Below are 15,881 nucleotides of genomic sequence, written 5' to 3' on the forward strand. Positions count from 1 at the left end.
TATTTCTCCCAAAAATAGTTCAAGCTCGAAGAAGTGGAATATCGTCGACACCTTCTGGTACCTCCCCCAAAATTTCAAAAAAATTGGTTTTATAATATCATGTAAAACCTATTACCAAGCCTAAATTAGGTCTGAAGATGGGAACCATTGGTCTACTCCTTCAGGTAATCGACTAAAAATGTAATTGTTTTACATGAATTATTGTGAACAAATAATGTAAAGTTCCGGAAAGTGCAATTTTTGGACAATTTGAGCTTTCTGATAAAAAACCAAGAATTTATGAAGAAAATCGAAAGTCGATCTTGAAAAGTCGACTTTACGATTTTCTCATAGATCAAAAGTCGACTTCGACTTTTAGACTTTTCAATACAAAAAGTCGATTAATCGATTAGTCGAAAGTCGATTTACCTATCCCTAGATGAGACCCATTGGTCCAATCCTTCTGGTACCTCAATCAAGTTCGATCACACTTTGTTTTCCCAAACCACCCTCGTATATTAATCAAAGTACAGACCACAAACTACTTTAGCTGGACGAAGGCATAAAGATACACCGACCAAAACACCAATACATTCGTGGTTCAGGACTGGAGCATGTCGAGAAATTTTTCAACAACGTTAACGGCCATAAACTTTTTCCTCCACTAAAAACTTGTAGAAAAGGTTGTAGACAGCGTGTTTTCATTTTATGCGATTTTAGCTGGCACTTCAATAAAAAACTACAACAATAAGACACACACACACACTCACTGGCATCGGACAGGAGATGGAAATAAAGTAAATATAAATTGAAATGAGCGTGGGTATGTACGTTGGAGTTTGGGTCTGAAACTCTGAGAGGACAACGGCAAAACACACACAGAATAGAATCCTTTTATTATGTAGATATATGCATGCATACATACACACACACAAAGGCACTCTTACATAAAACGAAACATAAAAGTGGACATTGCATACCCCATCGTGTGGGTCTGTTGGGGATGGTGGTACGTACGTATGTACATACATCATGGCGTATGCACCACTAATGTTGCAAAATAGGCAAACTTTGATTTCAAGATGAGTCCAGACACTTGCACAGCCTGTCTTATACATATTTATATGTACATGTGCTAGTCCTTTTAAAAGAGACACATGTACATGAATACACACATATTTTCAAGCCTGCATTATATTGTTGTAGTTGTTGTTTTTCTTTGTGTATTCATACTAGGCCTTATGCAAATGTGTTTATGTGAAATGAAAGAACTTTTGCCTCACACTAATTCAACCATAACCAAACACATGTATTTTTACGCAAAAATACATACGTATGTGTGCATGTATGAATGTGTGTTTGTGTGGAAAACCTTTGCCAAACAAAGAAAGATTTAATTGTTTTTGTTGCAGCTCCTGCATTTGCTGTTATCATATGCCATGCCGTTGTCGTCATTGTAACAGCAACAATATTCACAAGTCCATGATTCCAAGTCTGTTATAGACATTAAAATTCACTTTTAGACATGCACTTTTATATGACTATAACTAAACTCTTTCTCCATTCAAAAAAAAAAAAAAAAAATAAAGCCGTGCGAGGAAGCATAGCAAAAGGAAAATGATCGGTTTTATTAATTGACAATTTTTAATTACAAAATGGATGGAATTCAAAATACCCTATATATCTAAGGTCGTATGGAAATGGAATAACTCTTCCTGAAGTTATTTATTACACAAATATCCTTAGGCCTATGTTTTGCGGATGTCTCAGCAATTATACACAGGTTTTATTATTCGCTTTATATAAGGTATTTGTTTTGATATCCTACACAACTATGTTGTCTGGGTATTATAGCTTTGCGCAGCCTCAAGATTTTGGAACGCCACAAAGTTTTTTATATAGAACATGATCAGGCCAAAGAAAAAAATCGGTCAATATTTAGCGTGGCAAATTTTGAATGGGGTACATATTTACTACAGAAGAACATAGACAGGAGAAGTTGACAGTATATCCAAGAGGAGTGGTTGATCTTTAAATTGTACTAACTATTACTATTTAAAAGTGGTCTACGTATTTTGGTATTGTTTCGAATTACCCCTCTAGTGTGGTAGTACTAGAGGGCGGAAATGTTGCACTGATGGCTAGGACATTTTGCATGAAGTTCTGGTTATGGTCATGGATGGCGCCTATAATTTATATTTATGTTAAGATGCTATTTCGGTGAATGAAATGGAGCTTTATTTTTGTCTGGTTTTCTAATCCTTTTAGACTTCACAATTATCAGCCGAACAGAATAGAATAACAAAATGTTAATCTTATGGAGTAAAATTTTACTCCTGAAACCATGATTTGGAAAAGATGCCGCAGAGGAGATATCGACCTCTAATCCGATAATATTAGAAAGGAATATTACGCTCATTTTGTATCAAACGGACACTCCATAGGCTTAATATTAACCCTTTATGGCCCAATATTGACCACAGGCAACAAAATGTTTTAGAGCTCATATTTATTATGAAATTGGGAAAAATCGGTTTATATTTAGATATAGGTCCCATATATATTTTCGTCCGATTTAATGTAAATGGTGCACCAAAGTCCCAATATATCTCCCGATTTCCACGAAATTTGGCACAGCGTAATGAATCAGGTCTAGAATGATGTGCGTTAAGTTCCTGAAAATCGGTTCAGATTTAGATATAGCTGCCATATATATTTTCGACCGATTTAAAGTAAATAGTGCACCAAAGTCCCTATATATCTTTCGATTTGAACGAAATTTAACATAGCGTACTGAATTAAGTCTAGAATGTTGTGTGCAAAGTTTCATGAAAATCGATTCAGATTTAGATATAGCTCCCATATATATATATATATATATATATATATTAAGAAATTGATGCACTAAAGTCTCTGAAAATCGTTCGATTTGCACGAAATTTGTCATAGCTACAGAATTAAGTCTAGAATAACGTGTGCTAAGTTTCATGAAAATCGGTCCAGATTTGGATGTAGCTTCCTCCGATTTTATGTAATTGGTGCACCAAAGTCCCTACATATCTTTCGATTTGCACGAATTTTGGTATAGGGTACTGAATTGAGTCTAGAATGATGTTGCTAAGCTTCGGCCGATTCACACAACGTACTGAAGTAATATAAATTAGTCTCTGGCAAGTTTCTCTGAAATCGGTTCAGGTATAGATATATAACAAACACGCGACGTCTGTTAGAATACATATGTAGAATATACCCAAAGTAGTGGAAGGTATCATATAGTCGGCCCAGTCCGACTTTACTACTTTCCTTACTGGTTTTTCTATTGGGTTTCTTCACAGTACATTCTTTCTGAAAAATAAAAGCCATTTTTCAGAAAGAATGTACTGCATATCCCGAATAGAAGGATGTAGCCAAATAGAAAATTGTTCTATGATTAGGGGGAAAATCGGGCCTCAAAGAGTTAAATTCAAAAATATTGAAAATGTTGGGGAATTATTCCCATTTTCGGACTTGATTTAGGCTTGGTAAAAATAAAAGGTTGTGCAAAGTTTGGTTCAAATCGGTTAGTCCGTTCGTAAGATATTTAAAATTTCATTAAAATTTTGACCAGAAGGTCCTCTCCGATATATCTACATCTTCGAGGTATGCATAAACGTGAACCCATATTGTTCACTTGCAAACATGACTGCAGACAAAATACACATGTGTACAATCTCGATTCCATTGCAGGATATGGTGATTACAACAGACAGACGGGCAGCTCAACATCATATAAGATTTTTTTTATCCTGATTAAGAATATATGAGGATTATTTCGAGTAGTTATAGAGGGAATGACAAAACTCGTTTATGAATGGAATACTATTAACAAATTTGGATAGATAACTTGTGCGAATGTGTAAATACTTTCTGCTATATTTATAAACAAAGGTTTAATATTTTGAGTAACAAATTTTAAACGAATTTTTAAATATTCAGTTCTTAAGTGGTGTTTGCTCAAAGAACGTTGCATTTATTACAATGCATGGTGTATGTCTTTTTACATTGCAATATACGTCAGACACTCACTCGTATTAAGGTATGGGTATCAGTGTGTTGGCTTGATATACTGAATACATAAACAAGGAATATTGAAACGTAGAAAGATTTCACTTTAAATTTTGCATTTTCTACTTCCACCATTCTAAAATCAAATACACAAAAATTAAATACGCAAAAATTTATAATTCTTTGCTCATAGGTTCTTCTCCATGTAAACTTTCGTGGGTTCAATGTGTATATATAAACTAAGGGTTTGGTCCCTAAATATTATTTAACTATATCTAAATATTTTATGTGTCGCTTCTGTCTGAAATGCGAGATATTGCAAAATTGTGCAACGATCGTTCCAAAATTTGGGTAAAACCTTCGTTAAATTCTACTTCTGCGTCGAACTTTTTATACCCTCCATTTATGACCTCTTATATGCTGGCAATCTCGTAATATAAACCTTCATTGTTAATTGTCAGCCACCAAAACCCTAATAAACGCCAAAAAGTTAATTTACATGAACATCGGTTCGATATGAAAAAAATTACGTGATAATGTTTTTCTCCACCATGAACTCTATATAACAAATTTCTGACACTTCATTGGAAAATAATCCTAGGACCATGAAAATACTTCAGGTGGCTACTCAACTTTATATTATGGCTAGGTCAAAACATGGACCTAGTACCATGAAAATACTTCAGGTGGCTACCCAACTTTATATGATGGCTTCAAAACATGGACCTACTATATTGATAATTTTCTGCAAAAATTTTGTTCGACTTTCAAGATTACGAAATATCCTAAAAATACTTTTATTACAGGAACAGTTTGTCCATTAATAGTTAATGCAACTATGTTAATACAATTATGTAATACTTGGATATTATTTTATACAATTTCAGTTTTGTAAATACCTTATTTTTATATTGTTTGACCAAATATTAAATAAACCCCATGTAAATCATATAACATTTATTTATACATACAGTAGAACATTTTAAGTGGTTGTAACTGCCAACAATTGCAAATAAAATCTCTCGTAAAAGAAAGTGCAAACTAAAAGTACGAGCAAGTAACAAAAGAAACTTTGCCAGACATTACAAAAATTTCTTCAGAAGAAACAACAAATTTGTGCACAATTGTGGGGTGGGGGTGGAAATTAAGCAACCAAAGGATATTTTCAAACACACATACACAGGCACATGACTACAATAACCTTAAACATCCACATCAACACAACTGCAAAACAAAATGACGTAAAAAGTCAGAAAGCAAAAGTGCCCATTTTAAAGTTGTTTTAAATTGTTTGGCAACACAACAACAACATAATCTAAAAGTTGTCATTGTTGTTGTCATTCGCCTTCACACTCAACTTCACTTTGTGGCCACCACTACCACCTACCATCGAAACGTTTTTCACCGCCAAGCTGTAAACGTCTCCAAGTACCACAAAATGCTATGGTATAGTAGTAGCCTTATGTTTGGGTTCTGTGACAGACGGTAAAGTTCTTTAAACTTTTGACTTTTTGTCTTGGACGCCCCTCTCAACTTTGTCTGTATGGAGTTAGCTTTTTAACAACTTTGACTTACATTTTCCCTAGCAAATGACAAATGGTTACTTTGTCTATACTTCGCTCGTCCGTTCGTTCCATTTTGTTCTTCTATTTAAATGTTTTATGAAAAATGTTTCTTAATTAAATTCAATTAACAATTTCCATTTTCTTTTGTTTGCAGCATCAGTTAACATTTAAATCAAAACTTTTTCCGCACTTTTCGGATTTGTATGTGAAAGCAAAAGGTTGCATTTGTTTGAAGATTATCTTCTTAACTTTACAACAATCGGTGATTATTTTTTAAGAAGCTGTAACTCTAGAAATAATAGTAAAGTGAAATAAATTTTTTCGGGATAGTATACAAATGCTTTCTAAGGAGAAATTATCGAAACCACAGAGCAAGCAATGATAAGCACATTATTGCTATTTTAAAATATTACATATTTAAACCTACTGTAACAAATAAAAGTGTTGCCGACAGATATATACCCTACGAAATTGCTTTATATAAGGGATAGTTTTATATGAAAGATTTCTATTTGCAATTTTTGGATCGAATCGGACATTCATCTTCAAATTTGATTTTGACACTTCGTGGGAGATGTACCAGAAGGAGTGGACCGATGAGTCCCCTCTCAAGAATAATATAGGGGTTGATCCAAATATTCGATTTGGTTCAAATCGGACAGTATATTTACACAATTAATTTTCAACCACATATTTTGACCACTTTCTTCATCTTCAAACTTTGTTTAGTTTTGAAAATATGGATTAAATCGAACATTCCATGCGCTAGATATTGGATTAATGAATTTTGTGCGGGAGGTACCAGAGTCCCATGTCAAGATTGATAGTTTTTGGTAGGAAGATTTCGCACCCAAAATACTAAATTACAGGCAATTTGGTGGAAGAACGCGCACCAAAATTTACCACTTTTATACTCTTCACCACACTGTGGTACAGGGTATTATGTCTTTGTGCATATGTTTGTAACAAGAAATATCGAGATAGACCCATGGTTCCTTTTGAGAATATGCATAGAATCACTTTCTGAGTCATGCATGTCCGTCCGTTTGTCCGTCCGTCCATGTATTTTTGTGAGCAAAGTACAGGTCGCATTTATGATCCGAATTGGATGAAATTTGGCACAGCCTATTGGTTTGGCCCAAGGACGAACCCTATTGAAATTGGAAAAAATCGGTTCAGATTTAGATATAGCTCCCATATATAGTTTCGCCCGATTTTAGGTAAATGGTGCACCAAAGTCCCTGAAAATCATTAGATTTGCACGAATTTTGGCATAGCGTACAGAATTAAGTCGACAATGATGTGCGCTAAATTTCGGGAAAATCGGTTCAGATTTAGATATAGCTCGCATATATAGTTTCGCCCGATTTTAGGTAATTGTGCACCAAAGTCCCTGAAAATCATTAGATTTGCCCGAATTTTGGCAAAGCGTACTGAATTAAGTCGACAATTATGTGTGCTAAATTCCGGGAAAATCGGTTGAGATTTAGATATAGCTCCCATATATAGTTTCGCCCGATTTTAGGTAATGGTGCACCAAAGTCCCTGAGAATCATTAGATTTGCCCGAATTTTGGTAAAGCGTACTGAATTAAGTCGACAATTATGTGTGCTAAATTCCGGGAAAATCGGTTGAGATTTAGATATAGCTCCCATATATAGTTTCGCCCGATTTTAGGTAATGGTGCATCTAAGTCCCTGCAAATCTTTTGATTTGAACGAATTTTGGCATAGCGTATTACATTAAGTTTAGAATTACGTGTGCTAAGTTTAGTGAAAATCGGTTCAGATTTAGATTTTAAGTAAATGGTGAACCAAAGTCCTTGAAAATCATTAGATTTGCACGAATAGCGTACTGAATTAAGTTTAGAATGACATGTGCTAAGTTACCCGATTTTAGGTAAATGGTGCGCCAATGTCCTTGCAGATCTTTTGATTTGCACGAATTTTGGTATAGCGTTTTAAATTAAGTCTAGAATAATGTGTGCAAAGTTCCATGAAAATCGGTTCAGATTTAGGTATAGCACTCATATATATTTTCATCACATTTTATGTAAATGTTGCACCAAAGCCCCCTATATCTTTCGATTTTGGGTATGGCGTACTGAATTACGTCTAGAATGATATGTACAAAGTTTCGTGAAAATCGGATCAGATTTACAAACGTTTTCTATATATATATTTTCGTCCGATTTTAATGGCCACTAGCTAGGCCAATTGACACAACGTACTGAAATTGAAATCGGTACATAGATATAGATATAGCATAGCTTCCATATATAATTTCGACTAATTCATGTTTATTGTACACCAAACAATAAATCGGTGTTTGATTGAGATTAAATTTTATTTCGCTCAATTTCTTGTCAATGTTTCTTCGAAAAGGTGGCATCTTTTAGGATACATATGTATAATATGCCCGAGATATGAAAATCGGTAGGACCAATATTTTACGGTGTTACAAACTCGTGAGGCCGCAAAAAGCTTTAACACTATAACGCCGAAGGCGGTCATTTTGACCGCTTTCCAATTTCAAGTACAAAAGCAACTGTGCATTTAATGACACTTTTTTTTAAAATTTGGTGAATTTTTTATAATAAACGTAATTCTATGAGGTACAAAAATTCACCATATTTTTTTTAAAAAAAAAGTGTCATTAAATGCACAGTTGCTTTTGTACTTGAAATTGGAAAGCGGTCAAAATGACCGCCTTCGGCGTTCTAGTGTTAAAGTTTTGTGCGGCCTCACGAGTTTGTAACACCGTAAAATATTGGTCCTACCGATTTTCATATCTTGATAAGCTGAGACGATCTAAACATGTGTGTCCGTGTGCGTCCGTTCCCGTTATGGCCGAGGGTAATGCTGAGATGATATTTGTGGAGTGCAATGAACCGAAAACTATATTTTTGTAAATGGTGCAACAAACTCCCAATATTGATCCGATTGAGACAAAATATTGCACACAATACTGAATTAGGTCTAGATTGATATATGCCAATATTGATTGAAATCGGTTCGAGCCCCCTCTGCATACATCTCTGGCTCCCATATATAGTTTAGTCCGATTTTAGGTAAATGGTGCACCAATCCCCCAATATTGGTCTGATTGAGACCAAATTTTTCACAGAGTACTGAATTGGATATAGACTGATATATGTTTAGTTTGGTTGAAATCGGTTTAGATTTAGATATAGCTCCCATATATAGTTTCGTCCGATTTTAGGTAAATGGTGCACCAAACTCCCAATATTGGTCCGATTGAGACAAAATTTTTCACAGAGCATTTAATTAGGTCTAGATTGATATATGCCAAGTTTGGTTGAAATCGGATCAGATTTATGTATAGCTCCCACATATAGTTTCGTCCGATTTTAGGTAAATGGTGCACCAAACTACCAGTTTCACAGAGTACTGAATTAGGCCTAAATTGACATATGCCAAGTTTTGTTGAAATCGGTTATGATTTAGATATAGCTCCCATATGTATTTTCGTCCGATTTTATGACAATGGAACACCAAAAGGTTAAATTTAGGCCAATTGGCACAAACTTCTGTACAGCGTACTGAATTAAGTCCACATTTTTGAATTAGGTCCTAAATTGACATATGCCAAGTTTTGTTGAAATCGGTTATGATTTAGATATTTAGTTCAAATATCTATAACTTCACGCAGTTAATTTCGTCCGATTCAATTTCAATGGTCCTCCAATGATGCTATGTACATTCTATGCAAAGGATATTGTACGTATGAGCATCTCTTGTGTGTACACAAAGTGGTGAAGGTTATCATATAGTCGGCCCCGTCTGGCTTTTAAACTTTCCTTACAGATTCAAATATAAATTAGTTCCGTTCCAGAACCTAAATAAATCGACTAATTTTACATGTTTTGCAACTTTTTACTCAAAAAACGTTCCTTAAGCCACACAACTTGTAAAACATTGAATCAAATTTAAGATAGCACAAAAGAAAATGGCGTTCTCTTTGTAAACTTTTTACCCGAGAAGTATGGTCGAGAAAATATGGTAAATAGGAATGCCTACTTCTGATTGGCGGTTATGTTGATTTTGAAGTATTGCCAACTAATTTTGGCATATTTACCAGATTTGCGTTCCCAAACTTTTCAAATTATTTTGTATTTTGAGAGCGATTTTGAAATGTTTATATTTTACTAGCTTTACTATTAAAAAAGTACAGGAACAGACTAATTATATTCACAAAAATATGAAATTTTGACTTTGACTTCATGTCATTTGTAAACTGTGACCCACAATGATATAAAAGTTCACTGGTGTAAAGCTCAAAGTCCACTCTACCTGAAATTGTCTTTTTGCCTGGCCCATAGTGCAGACCAACATTTTAAATCGACTCCAAATTGTCTGATACGAATTTAGTCCAAAGAAAGATGGTTAGACCATACGTTTCCTTGGAATAAACCGAATATTTCGATGCGGAACATTTCTGCAATGCCATAACACTAATGGTATAAAAGTGATGGTACTGCCACAACAATATATCGTGCTTTAAGATGGTATAATGTTTTATAAAATCGTCCAATCGTCCAACCATCTTTTTAATTACTTGGGCTTCTGGGATCCTCAAGTAATTAAAAAGATGACACCAACTCTAGGAAGAGTCACTGTTTGGTGTGCTTTTTGTTCCGAGGGTATGATTGCAATGTTTCGTCGATTCGGACCATTTTGTTCATATGATAACCGACTTTGTTGCTTGCTATTTAAGAACACTGGTCTCAAAAAGACGGTGTCACTTGATACACAACTCTAGCGAATGTGCCCCAAATCATATTGAATGGTCATAAGTATAATAAAATAGCATACACATTAAATATATCAACTGAATGTATACAAACATTATATTAGGGAAGCAGTTGGATAACTCTCCTCGTTTGAAGGATGAAATTCTACTTCACAAATATTAAATCTTCATATTAAAGTAGTTTGTGTCTTAACCAATATATACATAAATAAATAGCATACAATATATAAATACATATGTACATGTAAAAATCTTTTATTGTTGGCAAACAACCACAATCATGACCCTTAACATCGGTAAGTGCAACCCCAATATAAAGTGAATTTATAAACATGGCTAAAGTTCATGTTACTTTTGGCCAGTTGGCTGGTAGCAGTTGTTGTCACCATCACTGCTTCTGTGCACTTTATTTTTAAGGTTATTGCCATTGTATGGAAAGCCTTCATTGTTTTGTTCGCTATTGGACATTTGGTTTTAATAATATTGTTAAATTCTCTTTTAACATTGTGTTTTAAAGGGATTTTTCGAATATTCCCACCAAACCCTAGCCTCTGGCAATGCGAAGTTGGCAGACGGTCGGTATTGCAATGAGTTGATCTCGTCTGTTGTTGTTGTTGTTGTATTCTGTTCTTTTTTTGCCTGAAGTTTTATTTTTCAACAATTGACGCATCAGATGCAATTGGATTCTGTTTTTTTTCGGCTGGCTTGACTGATTTTCAATGCAGACAGCCGCGTGCGTGTGAGTGTTTAATGTTTGTATTATTTTGCATTTTATTTCAGTGTCTGGCAGTATGTGTGTATTAAGTACAATAAATAAAAATTTACATAAATCGATTTTTAAAATTATTTGCATATGAGTCGAAAAGACAAAAAAAACTGAATTGAAGAGTAAAAAAATCATGCCATACGTCATCAATGAATTTGATTTGCAAAACTTTAAATACGGTTCGGTTCTCCCCCAAAAAGGTGTAATTTATGATTTATTTTAATTTATGTATTCGGCTTTCCTTTGGCGGTACAATACAATGGCACATAAATCGTTACGTTTTTTTCGGACTCTTTCTAAGTTAATAACAATATTTTGTATACTTTATGATATGTCACAGGTGACACCCAACAAGATCACAAGTGAAGAATAACAAGACTTTTTTATTGTCTTCAATTTAATTATTGCCTAACAAGTTAATAATAATTTTGAAAAATGATTCGGCGGCTTTTTTTTTCAAAAGTATTGTGTATAATTAAATACGAATTTGCATTATATTATTTTTTTAATTTATCATATAATTCGGATTTACTCTTGCCAAATGACAGGTGTGCCGTAATTAAACCAGTTTGAACAATATTTTAATTTAAAAAATCCATAACATTTCTAATTTGGCATATACTAATATGGATCAGATTCTACACTAGGCAGTGCACCATATTGAGAATATTTTTGATAATAAATGTACACATGAGCTGTTTGCATTGATATCGAGGGATTTTTCAAAAAATGTCGGCACCACAACCAATTAGGGATTATAATCAGTCTGTTATGCGGACTATACTAGGCAGGGAGGCTGTAAATCCGGACAAAATGTAATTAAGAGATGCCGAGGAGCCTTCCGGACAAAATGGAGATACATACGTACTTTTTATCAGAAATTTTAAACTAGGAAAAATAACCTTAAATATTTGTGAGTCATCTACAAATGCATTGCTTTTTACCAAATAGCGATGTGCATTAAAATGGATTCGAAGGATAATACATTGGATCTATAAAAGCGAAATTAGAGCAATTCTACCATTTGATTCTGCAATTTGGGGAACAGCATTGGATAAAAGTAACAACACTACAGAAAGTCCAGGGAGCTGGGGCCTTGAAGACTAGATTATTCAATTTATATCCAAATAAAATTTGAAGCGGCCATCGCAGCCTGAAAACTTAAACCTATGTATATGTGGATCGATACAGGGCGAAATACGTCGCACAAAAGTGTAGTGCAATGGAATCCTAAATCGACACATTTTAGTCAGATCGAATGATGGCTCTTCATTGAAGAACAGGGGAAAGAAATTTCACGTCGACTGCCAGATCGTATGGAGGGTATATTAATTTTGTCCTTCCGTTTGTAACTCATCGAAATATTCATTTCCGACCCTATAAAGTATTTATATCTTCTGAAGGAATTTAGATATATAGCCAAAAATTTTGCATAGAGTCCTTTGTCTGCAGGCAGGTCAAGTTCAATTTGGTACAATGGGTTCTTATTGGGTACCAAATTTCTTCACTAAAAATAATAAATATAGGCCCATTTTTTCGGGTAGCCCCCATATAAGAATCCCTCAATTTTCGATATTTTGGAATTCTTGAGCGCGTTTTTCAACCGATTTCGCTGGAAATCATCATAAAACCTGTGAGCGGAGCAGTATATTCGGTCGGGGCCGACCATATGATACCCTACATAACTTCCATGAAAATCTAACTTTCTGTGGTTCTATATTCTGAGATTGGGCAATATTTCGCGATATGTGCACACTTTTGACTGGCTAGAGGTCAGAAAATGTTACTAATAATCAGTACAGCCCGCCTAATTACTTGTCCAGATTCCCTTCACCGTAGATTATGTTGTGATGTTCGGCTTTAGACTCGAAAAGTACAAATAATTAAGTTTTAGGTCCACTTCATCCGAAAAATTATTATCTGATCATCCCCTAACATTTTAGGCGTTGTCCTTGACTATAACTGGAACCTCATGGAACATTTCAAAGCGATCAGGCTATATACCCGCCCTAAAGTGTGGTAATAGATTACTAAATAATATATGAATACGTAAACACCTGTAAATATTTAAGTGTAACTCCCGCATCCGAGTACCTACGACAATATGATTGATATCAATTTAAAGGTCAACCACTCTTCTTGGATATACTATTAACTTCTCGGGTCTATGTCCTTCAGGAGTAAATATATACACCATAGAATACAAATTTTGTAATTTTTCACACAAAAATCAGGGTTCATTTGACCCGCTTAATATTAACCGATCTTTATAAAAACAGGCATGCTTATTCTTTGGTCCGACACCCTTCTCCATATGAAAATTCGCTAAGTTCGGGCCATAATTGCGGCCTCTGGAGCGGCCAGAAAAATCTACAAAAATAAAGTATTTGGTCTATTTCATCCCCTAAATTTTAACCGACCTTTATCAAAAACAATAGGGGTCTTCATTGGCCAGAACCCATCCTACATGCAAAATTTCGTGAAGATTGGTCCATAACTGTGGCCTGTATCGTGTTTACAATTTATAATGGACAGACGGACGGACACACAAAACAAATATATTGGGTTCGAAACATATAACATATGTCGGTCATTAATTAGGCATAGCCCTCATATAACTATAACGCCAAATATTCCCTTATTCCTACAGTATGTATGCTAACTTCGTGATCGAAATTGAAGAAGTTTGAGGATTGCTGAAATTTGTATTTGGTGTACACAATGGTTTACATAAACCGGTTTGTAGAATTATCGGTATAGGTTTACTTTTTGGTATGTTCCCTATATTTTCATTTCAAGTATCTGTCAGTATACCTATGGTGGAGGGTATCCAAAGTTCGGCCCGGCTGAACTTAATGCTTTTTCACTTGTTATAGTATAGTAATGTTCCTGTACAGCTATTTTAAGTATTATATCCAAAAATATAAAAATCTCTCAGAGAGAGTAAATGAGAAATCTATACATGATGTCCAGCTGTATTTATAAATAGCTGGTCCCTCCCCTGATGTATTGTCCTCTCATTAAAAAATTGTTTACTTTACTTTACAGTGGTAATCTCAATTAAACTTTTAACTATATATCCACCCATCTCCCAGAAAATTTACACTCATTCTCGCTTTGTTGCACTTGACAATTTTTTGCACCATTTAAACTTACATTTTCACTTACCCGCACGCACCAAACGTTGGATCGTAGGCATAATAACTGGAGGGTTGTAACGCCGTTGATGTCCAAGCCGCTGTACTGCTTGCAGTATCTTTTAAGGCATACGGGGTATTCTATAAAGAAACAGGGAAAATAAGAATTATAATACCAAATTATTTACATAACTACAAAAATATGTACGGTAAATTGTCTGTGTTGTTATAGAACACATTTTCATAAACTTATTAGTAGCACTGTCCTTGTCTGTCTACGATTGTGGTTGGACACTACGATAATGATTTAATATTTTCCAATGTAAATTGAACTGTTAATAAACAAAATAAATAAACTTACCATGGAAACAATTTTACTTAATCACGAAATTTTTAAGGCTGTATTTGGATCGGAAAAAAACTCGATGGCGTAATTACCATAAAGCTCTCTCCTAGGATGTTCGGAATTTCACCTCCAGTATTTGATATTTTAGGGAGCAGATTTTTAACGTAATCGGCTCTAGTATAGTATTTTGTGTTCTTATTGGGTAGAAAAGGCAGGGACGTACGTGTGACGAGTACGAGTGTTTCCTTTGCTACGTGGAATTAGAAGGATTAACAGGAAAAGAATCAGATTGGGTGCGGATGCAACATTTTTGAGAGGTCAAGGCTATGGCTACGCATCTAATATGTCACGAAATTATAATAGAATGCAGATTCTTATTAAATCCAAATTTATTTCTGCGGTATACTTTTCACATTTTAAAATTAATTTTAAATACAGCTTCGAATATTCAAGAAATTCGATGTATATTTTCTACAATTCGGGGAAATTTGCTCATTCTTTAGAAAATCCAAAAAGGTCTACTACTTTATGTAGAATATTGTAGAATATGGTTACACACGGTGGGTTTTGAACACCATGATTGCGTACAAATATTTCACGAAGCTATACAAGAGATAGTAGAATAGTTGGAAGAAATAGGCGAAAAGGGTAAGATTTATTTCGGATTTATTTCTAAGAAGTAGAAGATTCAGTGCCAAGAATGTTTGGTACGCAAAAGTACAGGTCAAATGTAATGAGTTCCAACTCCGAATATTTTTATAGAACTACATTATTTGTCCCATGTATGGACGAACTTATTGTAAATATGACAAGACCATTTCTGTAAATTGAAAAAAAAAAATTGTAAAACACTATCGAAAATTACAAAATTTTATTTGTAAAGATTTTCAAGAAACCATATTTTTATGAAAAAAAAAATTGAAAGTGAATCTGTGGATTACTATGTGGAAAGCGAAAGATGCCTGACAATCCAATGCACTTGATGCGATTGTAGAATACATTGTTACAAATCTAAAAAACCATACCGGTAACCACAGCATCAGCTGAAAGACGTTTTTCTACCCTACTTCGAGTAAAAACGTAGAAATCAAATGCATAGCCCCCGCTCTTATGTTTATGATTTGCAAAACATTTAATTTATACGCAATACTTTATGAGTAATGAAGTTATATCTTTTTGTGACCTTATTGTGTATAAAAAATTGTATTTAGTTATATCCCCAGGCTTATTGCTAATGAGGGTATATACACTTCGATACGGTGAAAATGTGC

The 15,881-nt window shown here is 34.3% G+C and overlaps 1 protein-coding gene across 1 annotated transcript in view; it reads right to left on the reverse strand.

Annotated features, from left to right (window-relative positions):
- LOC133324021 (homeobox protein caupolican-like) overlaps positions 1-14,405 on the reverse strand; it is a gene marked incomplete at its 5' end in the record, with an annotated part of 40,567 nt that extends 26,162 nt beyond the window's left edge. Inside the window, one exon of the mRNA XM_061532911.1 lies at positions 14,296-14,405. Within this exon, the coding sequence (XP_061388895.1) occupies positions 14,296-14,405 (110 nt within the window). The remainder of the gene's footprint in view (positions 1-14,295) is intronic.
- Between the last annotated feature and the right edge of the window lie 1,476 nt (positions 14,406-15,881).

The sequence above is a fragment of the Musca vetustissima genome, unplaced genomic scaffold, assembly GCF_032173495.1.
Source record: "Musca vetustissima isolate MV318-11 ecotype Yass unplaced genomic scaffold, APGP_CSIRO_Mvet_v1 utg19172, whole genome shotgun sequence".
In the NCBI taxonomy this organism is placed as follows: domain Eukaryota; kingdom Metazoa; phylum Arthropoda; class Insecta; order Diptera; family Muscidae; genus Musca; species Musca vetustissima.